Source organism: Hemitrygon akajei, chromosome 4 (assembly GCF_048418815.1).
Source record: "Hemitrygon akajei chromosome 4, sHemAka1.3, whole genome shotgun sequence".
NCBI lineage: Eukaryota > Metazoa > Chordata > Chondrichthyes > Myliobatiformes > Dasyatidae > Hemitrygon > Hemitrygon akajei.
Window position 1 is genome coordinate 75,994,620 of NC_133127.1, and position 14,714 is coordinate 76,009,333.

General features: G+C 42.0%; 1 protein-coding gene across 5 annotated transcripts in view; it reads right to left on the reverse strand.

Annotated features, from left to right (window-relative positions):
- LOC140726466 (arfaptin-1-like) overlaps positions 1 to 14,714 on the reverse strand; it is a 136,059-nt gene that overhangs the window by 60,122 nt on the left and 61,223 nt on the right. For all 5 annotated transcript variants that reach the window (XM_073042888.1, XM_073042886.1, XM_073042887.1 and 2 more), the window contains one exon: positions 1,462 to 1,570. In XM_073042888.1, the coding sequence (XP_072898989.1) occupies positions 1,462 to 1,570 (109 nt within the window). The remainder of the gene's footprint in view (positions 1 to 1,461; positions 1,571 to 14,714) is intronic.

Sequence of the window (14,714 nt, forward strand, 5' to 3'; positions counted from 1 at the left end):
CTCCATACACGGTTTGGCGCACCCATCTATCAGGACAACCGTCCGGCTGGTCTCCAGCAAGTTCACGTGGCACGGACTTCGCAAGCAGGTCAGTGAATGGGCCAGAACGTGCGCGCAGTGCCAAACAGCCAAGGTGCAGTGGCACACTAAAGCCCTGCCGCAGCAGTTCGAACCCACCCACCGGAGGTTCGACCACATTCATTTGGATATCGTGGGCCCCCTACCAGTGTCCCGAGGAGCGCTGTACCTCCTAACTATGGTAGACCGGTTCACGAGGTGGCCAGAGGCGGTCCCGCTCACCGACACATCTGTCGAATCCTGCGCCCAAGCACTGATCGCAACCTGGGTAGCACACTTCGGGGTACCGGCCCACATTACCTCCGACAGAGGCGCCCAGTTCACCTCCAGCCTGTGGTCGGCTGTGGCCAGCCTGTTGGGAACGCAGTTGCACCACAACTGCCTACCACCCACAGTCGAACGGACTGGTGGAACGCTTTCACTGTCACTTGAAGTCGGCTCTCATGGCCCTCCTGAGAGGACCTAACTGGGTGGACGAGCTTCTTTGGGTCCTGCTTGGAATTCGCACAGCGCCCAAAGAGGATCTGCACGCCTCGTCGGCCAAGTTGGTGCACGGCGCACCCCTGGCCGTCCCAGGAGAGTTCATACCAGCCCCAAGGGGGCAAGTGGAAGAACCCACAGCAGTCCTGGACAGAGGTGCAGAAAGGCTCGGCAACCTGGCCCCTGTGCCGACTTCACAGCATGGACGGACCCCGATCCATGTACCCAAAGACCTGCAGAACTGTAAGTTTGTGTTTGTATGAAGGGGCTGACACAGCTACAGCGGCCGTACGAGGGGCCATTCAAGGTGATCAACAACAACTGGTCCATGTACGTTCTGGACATTGGGAGGAAAGAGGAGGTTTTCATGGTGGACCGACTCAAACCAGCCCATGTGGACTTGGTGCAGCCGGTTGAGTTTCAGGCACCGTGGCGCAGAGGCAGACCTCCCAAACAGAGGCTGATCCAGACTGTGGACATTGGGGGGGTGTATCGCCGGTCCTGGGGGGGGTTAATGTGGTGACCCACTTTCTGCGCAGGCGAACCCGCTCACAAATAGCCAGCGCGCGGGGGGGGGGGAGGAGAGACTTTGGTAATGCACCTCTGATGTCATTTCCGCCCAGAGAGGGCGGGCACTAGGAATTAAATGCCAGCGCCGCGAAGTTTGAATAAACTAGTCTTGAAACGACTTACCAACTGTGTGTCGTCTCTAACTGTGTAGTACATCGCTACATAACTTTCGAAAAACATTCTTGATACTAACCTCACTAAAATTGCAGGAAGTGGGATTCATTAAAGAGAATGAATATTGTTTGAATATAAATGTGAAATGAGTCTTTGATACACACATGTTCTGATAACAAAAAATAAACCAAATATTATCAAGTATAGATCTACCATTACCTCTATACGCTTCAGCTTCAATGATTCCTTCAGAAGGATTTCCATAGCTACTGGAAACAATTCTGGTTTCTTTTAGGGTAGGGCCACAAGTCATCATTTGCTTCACATCCTGAAACATATGGGAAAACAAAGGATAATCCAAATACTGTTCCCAGACGAGAGCCCGTTTAATCATTTATACAGTTAACAAGTTTTTTTTTAAAAGCATATTTCTTTTGACAGTGTCAATTTGTGAGCTCATTATTATAATGTCAAGAACAATTATGACATCACAGAAACCAGAACTAACAAATCTTTATCTAGTTTATTTGTATTTGCTCAATCTATCGTAACAGAGGAAACAGATCTCTCAATAGAAAATTTCCTGTTACTGCTGCCATTAATTGCACAGGACAATGGTTTGGGTAAAGGTGCACACAATTGGTATGTAGCTTTGAGATAGTGCAGCAAAGTTAAACACTACCTTAGCAACAGTGCCCTTCGTCCTTCGTCAAACACTCGCCAGCTGAGCTCCTACTCCACCTACCCAGGCACACCTGATACTTTGTACAGATCTGATGGGAGTGTTTCATTGTCAAAGATGTCACCTTATGAATTAAATGGTACATTGTACTGCATAACTGGATGCAGAAAGGACTGGATGCATGATTTGAAAGAACAGGAATTATGTCATATTATCTGTCCAACAGCCAATGGTCTCCAAACAGGATTATTGGTCACTGTTTATAACACCTTGTTGTAACTAAATAACAGTTACACCATAACAATAGCAACACTGAAAATTCAACTCAGTATATAAATGCAAGTTCTCTGGTTTGTTATATTTTGGAATGACTGTTTTGTGCATTTCCTAACTAAACCACATTTTTCAAAGCTTTGTAGTTTCTGAGAGGAATTCTTATTTTTTTGGATTATTCAGGTAGGCATTTATTTATTGGGGTAGTTGCCCATTTAATCAATAGGAGGTATGGACCAGTTAAACTGCAGAGCTGATACAATGAAAATGGAGCAGAATCAGCTTTCAAGCAGTTATGGCTCTCCATTCAGTTCAGTGAAAACATCTAAATAACAAAAAAAGCGCCAAAGTTGCTCATTTACCATTAATATCTGAATGAAGACCACCCTGGTTTAAGACTCGAAAAATCACATTCTGTTTCCAGGGATAAAATGCCGAAAATACACGACAGCAGTACTTTTATTAGTCTGACTCCGATTCTTGAGGTACCAAAGTACCTACAGTGCATGTCAAATAACCACGCTGCCTGTCATGACAGCAGGACGTGCACAGGATTGTGGGGCTGCGGAGGATGAAAGCACGCACATATATGTGAAGATGTGATGTACACAGAGGTGTTGGTGCAAAGGTGCGCCCACAAAGCTGTGCAATACCATCAGACTTACAACCTCTGCCACTTTGAATTGAATTTGGCCTTCAAAAGTGAAGTTTTGAGAGTAGAGCTTGCATGTTCCTGTCAGAATAAAAGGGATGGCTAACAGGTTTATGGAACCTTGGTTTGAGAGAGATATTGAAGCAATGGTTAAGTGCATAACAGGTATTAGCAGCAAGGAACAAACTTCTTTCACTCAGGTGGTTACAGCCTGGAACAAGCTGCCAGTGGAAGTGGTGGATGAGTTCAATTTCAAAATTTAATTTAAATTTGGATAAGTACATGGATAGGAAGGGTACCGATGGCTACGGTTCAGGTGCAGATCGATGGGACTAGGCAGAATAATAGTTCAACATGGACTTGATGGGTCGAAGAGCCAGTTTCTGTGCTGTGAGGTGTGACCCTATGATTCTAAGGCTGCTAACAAAGAACTTTAACCAAAAGTGAAGAAACACAGAGCAGCTAGTTCAGCCATTTGTAGGAACGAATGTACACAAGACTAATGAAGGTACTAAATTTATGGGAACTCATTAGCATCTAGGGATGTCGATTAATCAAGTGTTCTTAACCTGGGGATGGCCTGTACATAGAAGGGCTGTTAAGTGTTCAAGGCTAAATATTGGTCAAGACACTGGAAAAATCTCTCTTGCTCCCGTGATAAATGCTACATGATCTTTCAAAAGCATAAAGTTATTTTTCTCTAATGGTATCACTTTCCAATGATTAAGTTAAAAACTAAGTAAAAGAACTCAGCAGGCCAGGTAGTATCCAAAGAGGAATTGTATGGTGAAACTCTTCCTCAGGACCCATTGAACAAAATCAGTTAGTTCTAAGCAGGTAGCTTTTTCTTTAAAAAAGGAAAGTGAACTCTTGAGATTAGAACTTAGGACCAAAGGGGACATTAAATGCTACTTATGTGAGGGAGGCACTTCATCAAATTCCTGCTGCTTAGCAGTACTGTAAATCTATTCAAATCAGAACCAATCAACTCCACGCTACAAAAAAAATATTAAGCCTTCACCACAGCTGGTGTTGGAAAAACAGAGCTTCTTAAACGGGTTCTCATGTAGCATCTAGCAAAACCCTTATCATTTCAAAGGCAACACGAGTGAATCTGCAGATGCTGGAGATAAATAAAAACACAAAATGCTGGCAGAACTCAGCAGGCCAGACAGCACCTATGGGAGGAGGTAGTGACGTCACTACTTCCTCCCATAGATGCTGTCTGGCCTGCTGAGTTCTGCCAGCGTTTTGTGTTATTTTTTTCCTTATCACTTCAATTTCAGTATAAAAGCTCCAATCACTTTGGACCTTTTTCTGTTCTAATTGTGTTCTTGCCTATAAAAATTTGGTGTAATTAATTGGAATTCATGTTATTCCTCTGAATGCTGCTTATGGTGCCACGTCACTGATGCTGCAGCTGCAAATATGTTTTTCATTGCACCTGCACTTATTTGTGTACATGAAAAACTCAACTTCAGGACTGCAAACAGGCCAAAAAATAACAGATTTGAAATGATTTGCCAAACACAGAGATACAATTACATATATGGGGACACTGCACAAAACTGTTCCCCACTCAGGTTCCTTCCATAGGGTCTTCATTTTGCTTATATAGTCAAGAGCCATATTTCAGACAAGTGAAAAATATCACACTTCATAAATATCAGTGTGACCAAGTAGGATAACATTAGTATACAAGAAAAGGGAATAGTAGGCCTGTTCCACCATTCATGATTGAGCCTCAACTAAAATAATATTGGTTTTGCAAATAGTTGCCCAAATAACTTTAGATTTCCAATTGTATACACAATTTCATGGAGCACAGAATTACAGAGTCACAACTCTCACTGGCAACCTCTTATGAAAATGGCCTATTTCTGGAGTATCAGCTCAAAAGAAAATATCTTCTCTTGCCAAGCTCTCTCAAATTCTTAATACTTGAGTGACATGACTTCTTATTCTTCAAGTATCAGCTAATTCTTCTCAATATCCCTCATCCCAGAAATCAAATCGAAGCTTTGGACAGGTACAACTTATTCCTTACGACACAAGAACTGCACCAGGCACACCTCCCATGGTCTCACTATTTAAATAGAACAGTACAGCACAGGACCAGGACAATGTTACCAATCAAATGGCTAACTAAACTAATCTCTTCTGTCTATAGAATTGTGGTATTACTTTTGGAATCCAACCCCTTGTACTTACTGTAACAACTGCCTTCCCTATTACACGCTGTACTGCATTTTAACTTGCCTCTCTGTCACCTCCATGTTAGTACACGTGAAATGGTTAATAAAAAATCAAGTAAGTGAAGAATTATTGTATCATGCAATGGTTATTTTTCCTGATTTGCACTAATTTATTAACATATTAAATTTACAGAACATTGTGCTGAAATGCTCAATTCTTTCCTGCATACAAATTAGTTATTATTTGTAGTCTCATTTATTGAAGTTCAATCCACAGTGGCAAACAAATGTAGCGATCAGTAACCTAATTCAACTCCAATTTAAGATGCACTTTGGCTGAACCAACACATACAATATTGAATTACAAATTCCTTCCCTTATTTTTAATGCCTATAATTGAATAACTATATTAATACCAAACTTGCTATCATCTGGGTCAGTAGAGAATGCATGGAAATACGCTGGAGAACAATACCAAATGTACATTTAAGCCTTATTAATGAATTTAATGGAAAGAAAAATGAGGTACAATAAAACTTGGTGCACTGCTCTTATTAGGCTCTCCATACAATGAGTGGAATGTAATGGCCACAACTTAAATCAAAGAATTCAACTTAATCTTGCCTAGCTATATTCCTCAAATTACAAATGCTCCATTTACAAATTATCACAATATAATTTGTGGCTATGGTAAGAACTTTTGCAAAACTATTGTTGGGCCATAATTTGAGAGGAGACAACATACTCAGATTGAATTCTTGAATATTCAAATCTGAATAATATTCCCAGTGTTGCATTATCAAAGTGCCAAACAATTGTGGCGAGATATTTTTCAGTAACACTCCCACGTATTTAGCTATCATTGCTAAAACCTAGCAGTGAGAGGTGATCAAAGACAGATATATGCCAATGCTGATGACAGCTAACAACTCGTTTATTTGCAACCAATTGTTTAAATTCCATACAGACAAGCTTTTCAATGAAATAGGGCTGGTTTGGAATTCAAATCAAGCACAGTAGAGTACCAAAGGAAATACTTTGGCTAAATTTTGCTCTTACAGGGGCAACATCAACATTCACAAACACGTCTAAGCAAGAAGCCTATATCCTTGCTAAAATGTCATTGTTTTCAATGAGCAGGGATAAAATTACAATCATGCATGGTAGTTGCTTGATTACTATGGGTCTAAACTCCCTTAAGACTTAAAAAAGTTTCATTTGTCTTACAAACATGCTTCATATCAGGCTACAATTTCCACAGCAGTTACAATATATACATTTAATCAGTCATTAATCAGTTGAACACCAAACACTCATGATAATACACACATAAAAACATTCTTTAAAGTGACACAAATCTCTGGTATTAGCATGACCGAATCGCGAAATGATGTTTTTTGTATACAAGATTGTGCTTATTTATTTTGACGTTGCTAAAGAGCTTCAGCGGGCCATTATCAACACACATCTCAAAACACAATTCTTTCAACATTGAACAGCTTTTGTATGCAACATAACTGAGAAATATTCTACCAGATATTCTGGCAAGGCAGGTTTTTAAAAAGTACTAATGCATTACAAAATGCATATAGTTAATGTTATTGTAAACTAAAAATAGTCAATTTAGTTTTGAAATCTACTTGCACAATTGTAGCCCTTGACCTTCATCTAAAATCTGGTGTGCAGTAAAACGTTTTTAAACTTAGATTCAGTATTAAACAATTTACCACAATAATATTGAGCTGGACTATCTGATTTGCACAGAATGTTTACCAGATAACTGTTAGTACTTAACTTCACTTGGATTAAAATGCTCAAAGGAAGGGAAAATTTTTTTTTGGGAGAAAACTTGTGTGCAATATCAAATATCCACAAAGAATTTCTGTGGATGTGTAAATAGGTAGTTGATTAAAGAAGGCATGTGACCTCTAGTAAAAGCTGGTAAATCAACAATAAAAAGGGAAAAAAAAAGAAGATACTTTAAAACAATATCTTTGGCCTCAGTTTTACCATGGAGGACACTGCAAATATCATGAAGATAACCAAAGGTCGACTTTCAAATAATGTGGCATAAATTGTAAAAATCACAAGGGACAATATATCAAAGAAACTGACTGGGTGAAACAGACAAATAGCTAAAACCTAATGACTTGCAATCAAAGCTTTTAAAGGAAGTGGCTGCAGAGATAGAGGACTCATTGATTGAAATTCCTGGAAATATATCAAAAGATTGGAAAACAGCCAATGTGACTCCCTTGTTCAAGAAGGGAGGAGAACAGAAGGCAGAAAACTATAAACCAGTTGTTCACAAGATGACAAATCAATCAGAAATGACTACCAATCGTTTAAGAAAGCTAAACTTAATCAAACCTAATCAACATAATTTTATGAAAGATGAATCATGATTGACAAATTTACTCAAATCTTTGAAGATGTGACAGGGAGGGTAAATGTAGTATATTTCCACTTCCAAAAAGGCATTTGACAAGGTGCCATCATAACAGGCTGCTACATCATGTACAGTACATTAAGAATGTAAAATGCAGTACAAGTGTGTGCCTTCGAGAACAGACCGAAACCAAAAGCCATGGAAGGATAAGGAGATTCAGTCTGCCGAGGGCCAGATTCATGCCATTCAAGACTGGTGATACAGAGCTATACAAGAAGTCCAGTATGACCTGCAGAAGGCTTTTTAAGAGCAAAAAAAAAAATCAACTGAAGCTAAAGACGGAATCAGATGTACATTAGCTCTGGCAGGACTTGCAGGCTATTACTTCCTACAAGTAAACCTAACCTCATAAATGGCTGTGATGCTTCATTCCCAGATGAGCTCAATGCCTTTTATGCACACTTTGAAAGGGAGAGTAAAACTACACTTATGCACATCCTTGCAGCTCCTGGTGGCCCTGTGATCTCTGTCTGAGTGGCTGACATCAGAACATCTTTCAAGAGGACAAACCCTTGCAATGCATCAGGCCCCAATGATGTCCCTGGTATGGCACTGGTTTTCAGTGCCCACGAACTGATGAGAGTGTTCAAGGACATCTTCAATTTCTCACTGCTGCAGCTGGAAGTTCTCACCTGCTCAAAAGGGTTACAATTATACCAGTGCCTAAGAGCAGGGTGAGATGCCTCAACACCTATCGCCCAGTGGCTCTCACATCTATTGTGATGAAGTGCTTTGAGAGAGGTTGGTCTAAGGACCAAGCCCACAGCAATTTGCCCATCACAATAAGTCAACAGCAGATGCAATCTCACCAGCTAGTCACTTGGCATTGCACCACCTGGACAATAGCAATATCTATGTCAGGCTGCAGTTTATTGATTACAGCTCAGCATTCCAACACCATCATACCCTTAACACTCATCAACAAGCTTCAAAACCAGGGCTTCTATACCTTCCTGGATTCCTGACTTCCTCATTGGGATCAGAAATAACAATTCCTCTTTGAAGACAATCAACACAGGCACACCTCAAGAATGGGTGCTTAGCCCACTACGCTCCGCTCTCTACACCCCTGACAGTATGGCAGGGCACAGCTCAAACGCCATCTATAAATCTTACAATTACACAACTATTGTTGGCAGAATTTCAGATGGTGACAATGAGGCGTAGACGAGTGAGATAGATCAGCTGGTTGAGTGGTGTCACAACAACCTTGCACTCAACATCAGTAAGACCAAGGAACTGACTGTGGACTTTAGGAAGGGGAAGTCGTGGAAACACACACCAGTCCTCATCAAGGGATCAGCAGTGGAAAAGGTGAGCAGTTTCAATGCTGGGTGTCAACATCTCCAAAGGTCATATTGATGCAATTATAAAGAAGGCACGACAGCAGCTCTGTCAGGAGTGTGATGAGATTTGGCAGGTAACAAAGACTTTCACAAATGTCTACAGCTGTACTATGGAGAACATTCTAACTGGCTGCATTACTGTCTGGTATGGAGAGGCCACTGCACAGGATCAGAAAATGCTGCAAGCTCAGCCAGCTCACGGGCACTAGCCTCCCCTTCAAAAGGCGACGCATCATCAAGGATCCCCATCTCTCAGGGCATGCCCTCTTCTCATTGCTGCCGTCAGAGAGGAGATACACACACTCAGATCAACAGCATGCAACAGCACAGAAACAGGCCCATCTAGTCAGTGCCGAACCATTAATCTGCCTAGTCCCATCGACCTGGACCACAGCCCTCCATAACCCTTTAATCTAATTTATGTACCTATTCGAATTACTCTTAAATGTTGAAATTGACCCCGCATCCACCACTTGTGCTGGTAGCTCATTCCACACTCTCACCACCCAGAGTGAAGAAACTCCCCCTCATGTTCCCCTTGTACCTTTCACCCTTCACCCTTAATAATAACCTAATTGGGTCTCACCCAGCCTCGGTGGAAAAAGCCTGCTTGCATTTACCATATCTATACCCCGCGATTATGTGTATCTCTAACAAATCTCCCCTCAGTCTTCTTTCTGGGGAATAAAATTGTGAGCCGGTCAACCTTTCCCTATAATTCCGGTCCTCAAGCTCCTTATAAATTATCTCTACATTCTTTCAAAGTTATTTACACCTTTTGTGAGGTAGGTGACTAAAACTACATACAATCATCCAGATTAGGCTTCATCAACACTTTCAAGGAATAATGGATCTATATTCACAGATCCTTTTAGTCTACCACGTTCCCCAGTGCCCTACTGCTCACTACCTTAGTGCAACACCTCATAATTGCCTGCATTAAGTTCCATCTGCCATTCTTTTAGCCTATTTTTCCAACTGGTCCAGATCCCATTGCAAGCTTTGACGATCTTCCTCACTGTCCAACTACATCCCCAATTTTCAAAGGTTCATTTATTATCAAAGTATACAATTCTGAAATTCTTCCTTCTCCAGATAGCCATGAAACCAAGAAAGGAAAGAAAAGAATCTTGGGTGTCATCTGCAAATTTGCTGATCCAGCTTACTGCATTATTATCCAGGCCATTTAATACAGATGACAAACAACAAACCCAGCATCGGTGCATGTGGCACACCACGAGTCACAGGCCTCCAGTTAGAGGAAATCACCTACAACCACACACTGGCTTCTTCAGTGAAGCAAATGTCTCATCCAACTTACTGCCTCATCTTGAATGCCAAGTGACCGAACCTTTTGACACACCTCCCTTACAAGCCCTTGTCAAAGGCCTAACCCCTAAAGTCCGTGTAGACAACATCCACTGCCTTGCCTTCGACAACTTTCCTGGCAGGTTACTCGAAAAACTCTCGAATATTGATCAGGCACAACTTACCACAAACACCATGCTGACTATCCCTAATCAGTCCCTGTCTTTTGAAATATTTATATATCCAGTCCCTCAGAGTACCTTCAATGACCTACCCATTACTGATCTCAGGTGTGCCAGCCTATAATTTCCTGGCTTATTCTTACAGCCTTTACTGAACAACATTAACTATCCGCCAATACTCTACACTCTCAAAAAGTTCACTTTTGGAAGTCTTCCATTTACCAAGTACAGTTTTGCTAGAAAACAACCTAGCTCGATCCACACTTGCTAGATTTGTTCTGATACCATCAAAATTGGCCTTTCTTCAACTTAGAATCTCAAAACAAGGACCAGACCTATCCTTTTCCATAATTACCTTGAAAATAACAAATTATGATCACTTGATGCATTGTGTTTCCTGACAAACTTCTGTCACCTGCCCAGTCTCATTCCCCAATCAGTGATCTAGTGTCACACTCTCTATGGTTGGGACTTGTATGGACTGATTAAGGAAACTTTTCTGAACACACTTGACCAACTCTTTCCTATCCAACCCTTCTACAATTAGGAATGGTGAGGGTTGAGTGCCACGAGAGGGGTGTGGGACAGATGGCAGAGGAGTGCCAGAGACAGGAGGTGGTGCAAGGTCACTTGATTCCAAACAAATGGTTTATTGATCATTATAGAATGTTCCTCTGGCATTTCCCACTCCCTCCCTCTCCCTTTCCCTTTTCCCAATCATGACTCCCCTCTCCCTGCCCCCTTTTCACTCTCAGTCCACAATAGAGACCCATATCAGAACTCAGGTTTAAAGCATAAAACGTGCGGTGTTTTGCTTTGCAGCAGTACAGTGCCATACATAAAATTACTACTGTGGTGGAATTAAATGCAAGCTGTATCTATGTTAGCTAATGATACAAAAATAGGTAGTAGAACCTATGAGGGTATTGTGATTCAGCAATGGGGTTTAGATATATATTGGGCAAAAATCTGACAAGTAAGGGTTCAAAGGTTCATTTTATTATCAAAGTATGCATGCAGAATAAAACTCTGTCTCCTCCGGACAGCCATAACAGACAGAAAACTATAGAAGTAGTTGAAAGAAACACATCAATCTGCCCCCGCATGAAAAGAAAAATAAGCAAAAATATGCAAACCCCAAACTTCCCCAGCCCGCCAATCGGTAACAAAAATAGGTGAGAACACGAAAGAAATATAGAACTAAAAGAGGTTAAAGTGAACTATAGTTCAATCCATCAATCTCAGAATTTCGATAACATCTCCGAGAACATCGGGACCCTCCAAGTGGAAACAACATGAACCAGTGGCCCTTCTGAGAGGAAGCAACATGAATCAGCGTTAAATAGTTTAACTGAGGAGCTGTGAGATGCTGCACTTTGGCAAGAGGAATCAAATTACATTTGGCCTTCCTTATCCGCGAGGGATTGATTCCGGGACCCCCCGTGGATACCAAAATTCACGGATGCTGAAGTCCATTATATAAAGTGGCGTAATAATTGCATATAACCTACACAAATCCTCCCATATACTTTAAATCGTGTCTAGATTACTTACAACACCTAATACAATGGCAATGCCATGTAAATAGTTGTTACACTATCTTATTGACAAGAAAAAAAGACTACGGTATGTTCTTCCCACTCACAACGCAAGCAGCGAACGAACTAGACGCGAGACGAACAATGATCAAACAACGAGTAAAACTTGTAATACCTGTACAGTAGTTGTTACACTGTTATTTATGGAATGAGGACGCTTTGGAGGAGGCTCAATAATACTAAAGTCAGGAACTGTGGAGGTTGAAGGCTAAGGATCTTCAAGCGTTGAACGTCGAGACTTCTGAACTGCAAATGCAAATGTTAGAAACATTGTTATAGGAAGCTGTCTCTTCTTTTTCTTCACATCATCAAACAAATCTTGCAGTGGTTGCAGGCATGTTGTTATCCCTTGGGTGACACGGAGGCTTCGTTCCATCGAAGGATCATAGTCGAGGATCATATCCTTTAACAATTGTGCCTGGTGAAAAACTGCTGCAAATTTTTCAACTGTCAAAATTGATGACGCTGCCTCCTCTAAATCTCCTTCATCATCATCTTCTGTAGAGGCTTTCAGATCCTCGAGTTCCTTGTTGGTAAGGGTTTCTCTGTGCTCTTCTACGTGTTCCTCAACGTCGTTCTCGATCATGTCAGAGAAGCCTTCCCCGCCAACGTCCCTTGAACATTCAGGATATCCCTGACTTCTGCATCAATAGTGGGGAAGCCCCTGAAATCACTGACTGCCTCATTCCATAGTGGGTTCCAACATGCATTGACTGGCTCGGGCTTTACAGCATCTACAGCTTCTGCAATAAGCACAACTGCATCTGCAATTGTGAATTTCTTCCATAAATCCACGATGCTGCTGTCAGGGTTAGCATCAAGGGCAGCACGAATCCTCCCGAAGGTCAGGCGGGTGTAAGTTGCCTTAATGCACTTTACGATGCCTTGATCAAGTGGCTGCAGCAGTGACGTAGAGTTAGGAGGCAGGAACATCACTGGCAAAGCAGAGAGACTGGGGATGGCGGGGAGCATTGTCAATTATGAGGAGGGCCTTGAATGGCAGCCCCTTCTCTTTGAGGTATTTCTTGACTTCAGGAATGAAGCACTGGTGGAACCATTCCAAGAACAAGATCGCCGTCACCCAAGCCTTCTTGTTGTGTTGCCAGAACACGGGTAGGCAATTTTTGTTTTAGTTCTTAAGGGCCCGGGGGATTGTTTGCTCGGTAGACGAGTCCTGGCTTGATCATGTGACCAGCTGTGTTGCCACACAGCACCAAAGTAAGGCGATCTTTCCAGGCATTGAACCCCGGGGCCTGCTGGGCACCCTTATGGATGTAGGTACGATTGGGCATCTTCTTCCAGAACAAGCCAGTTTCATCACAATTGAAGACTTGCTCTGGAAGGTAGCCTTTCTCTTCCATGAGATTCTTGTGCTCCTCTGGGAACGCTGCTGCGGCCTCGGCATTAGCCGATGCCGATTCTCCTGTGATCTTTACGTTCCGGAGGCTGTAGCGCTTTACATAGCCAGCCAACCATCCCTTACTAGCCTTAAACTCTTTTCTCTCGCTCTCATCAACCCCGCCACAGTAGTGCTTATAGAGACCAAGAGCTGTTACACGTATAATTTGGCCATTGACAGGGATATGCTTCTGTGACATGTCCTCTAGCCACACACTTAATGATTTCGCAGTCTCTATCACAAAACAGAGAGACCATTTTTGTCGTTGTAGGGGCAGCACTTACACTTCCACAAATTTCAGCTTCTTTCTGTATTACTGTGCGAATGCACAATTCATTCTTACCGACCTTACAGCCCACTTCGGAAAGCGACATGCCACTTTTCAAAAGATCTAATATTTCTACTTTCTCGGCGAGAGATAGCACTTTGAGGAATTGCTTTGACCACCTAATTGCTTTTTAGGAGCCATTTTTTCACAGGAACAAAGTAGCGCACGAACTAGACGCGAGGCGAATAATGCTCGAACAAGTGATGAAAGAGCACCTCCGGGTTTTCTCGATCCACGTTTGGTTGAATTCGCGCATGCGGAATTCACGGATAAGGAGGGCCGATTGTACTTAAATGGCAAGAGATCACAAATGAATGAAGTTCAGAGAGATCTAGGTGTTCCAGTGCATCAACCAGAAAAGCTTAACAGGCAAGTTCCATAAGTAGTTAAGACAGCAGGCAACATGTTGAGTTTATTGCAGTGACATTGGAAATTAAGAATAGGAAATTACAGATGTCGGGGTGTTGTTGAGGTCACAGCTGACATATTATACAGAAATTAGGATTCGTGGCATTGCAGACAGTCCAAAGGCGAATTCCTGGGATGACAGCATTGTCCTAATAAGAAACGATGGGCCTGTGTTCCTCAGAACCTAGAAGGATGAGGGGCAACATTCAGTCAAATAAGAATCCAAGGAGGATAACACATTAGATGTTCAGAAGCTTTCACCAGAGGGAGATTTGTAAACAAGAGGACGTAGCTACAAAATAAGGGGCTGGTCATTTAAAAGTAAGATGCATTGAAATTTCTTGTAAGATCCTAAGATCACAGAAGTAGAATTAGGCCATTCAGCCCATTGCGTTTTCTCCACCATTCCTGCATGGCTGACTTAAAATCCCACTCAACCTTATTCTCCTGCCTGCTCCCCATAACCTTTAACTCTGACTAATTAATAACCTATCAACCACTGCTTTAAATCTACATAGTTGGTCTTGATAAGTAGCATGCCTGTGTAGGAGTGAAGGGTTAAATTGATCTTGGAGTGGGTTTAAAGTTGGCACAACATCATGGCCAAAAAGCCTGAGCTGTAATTTACTGCCCAATATTCTAGAAGCATCCT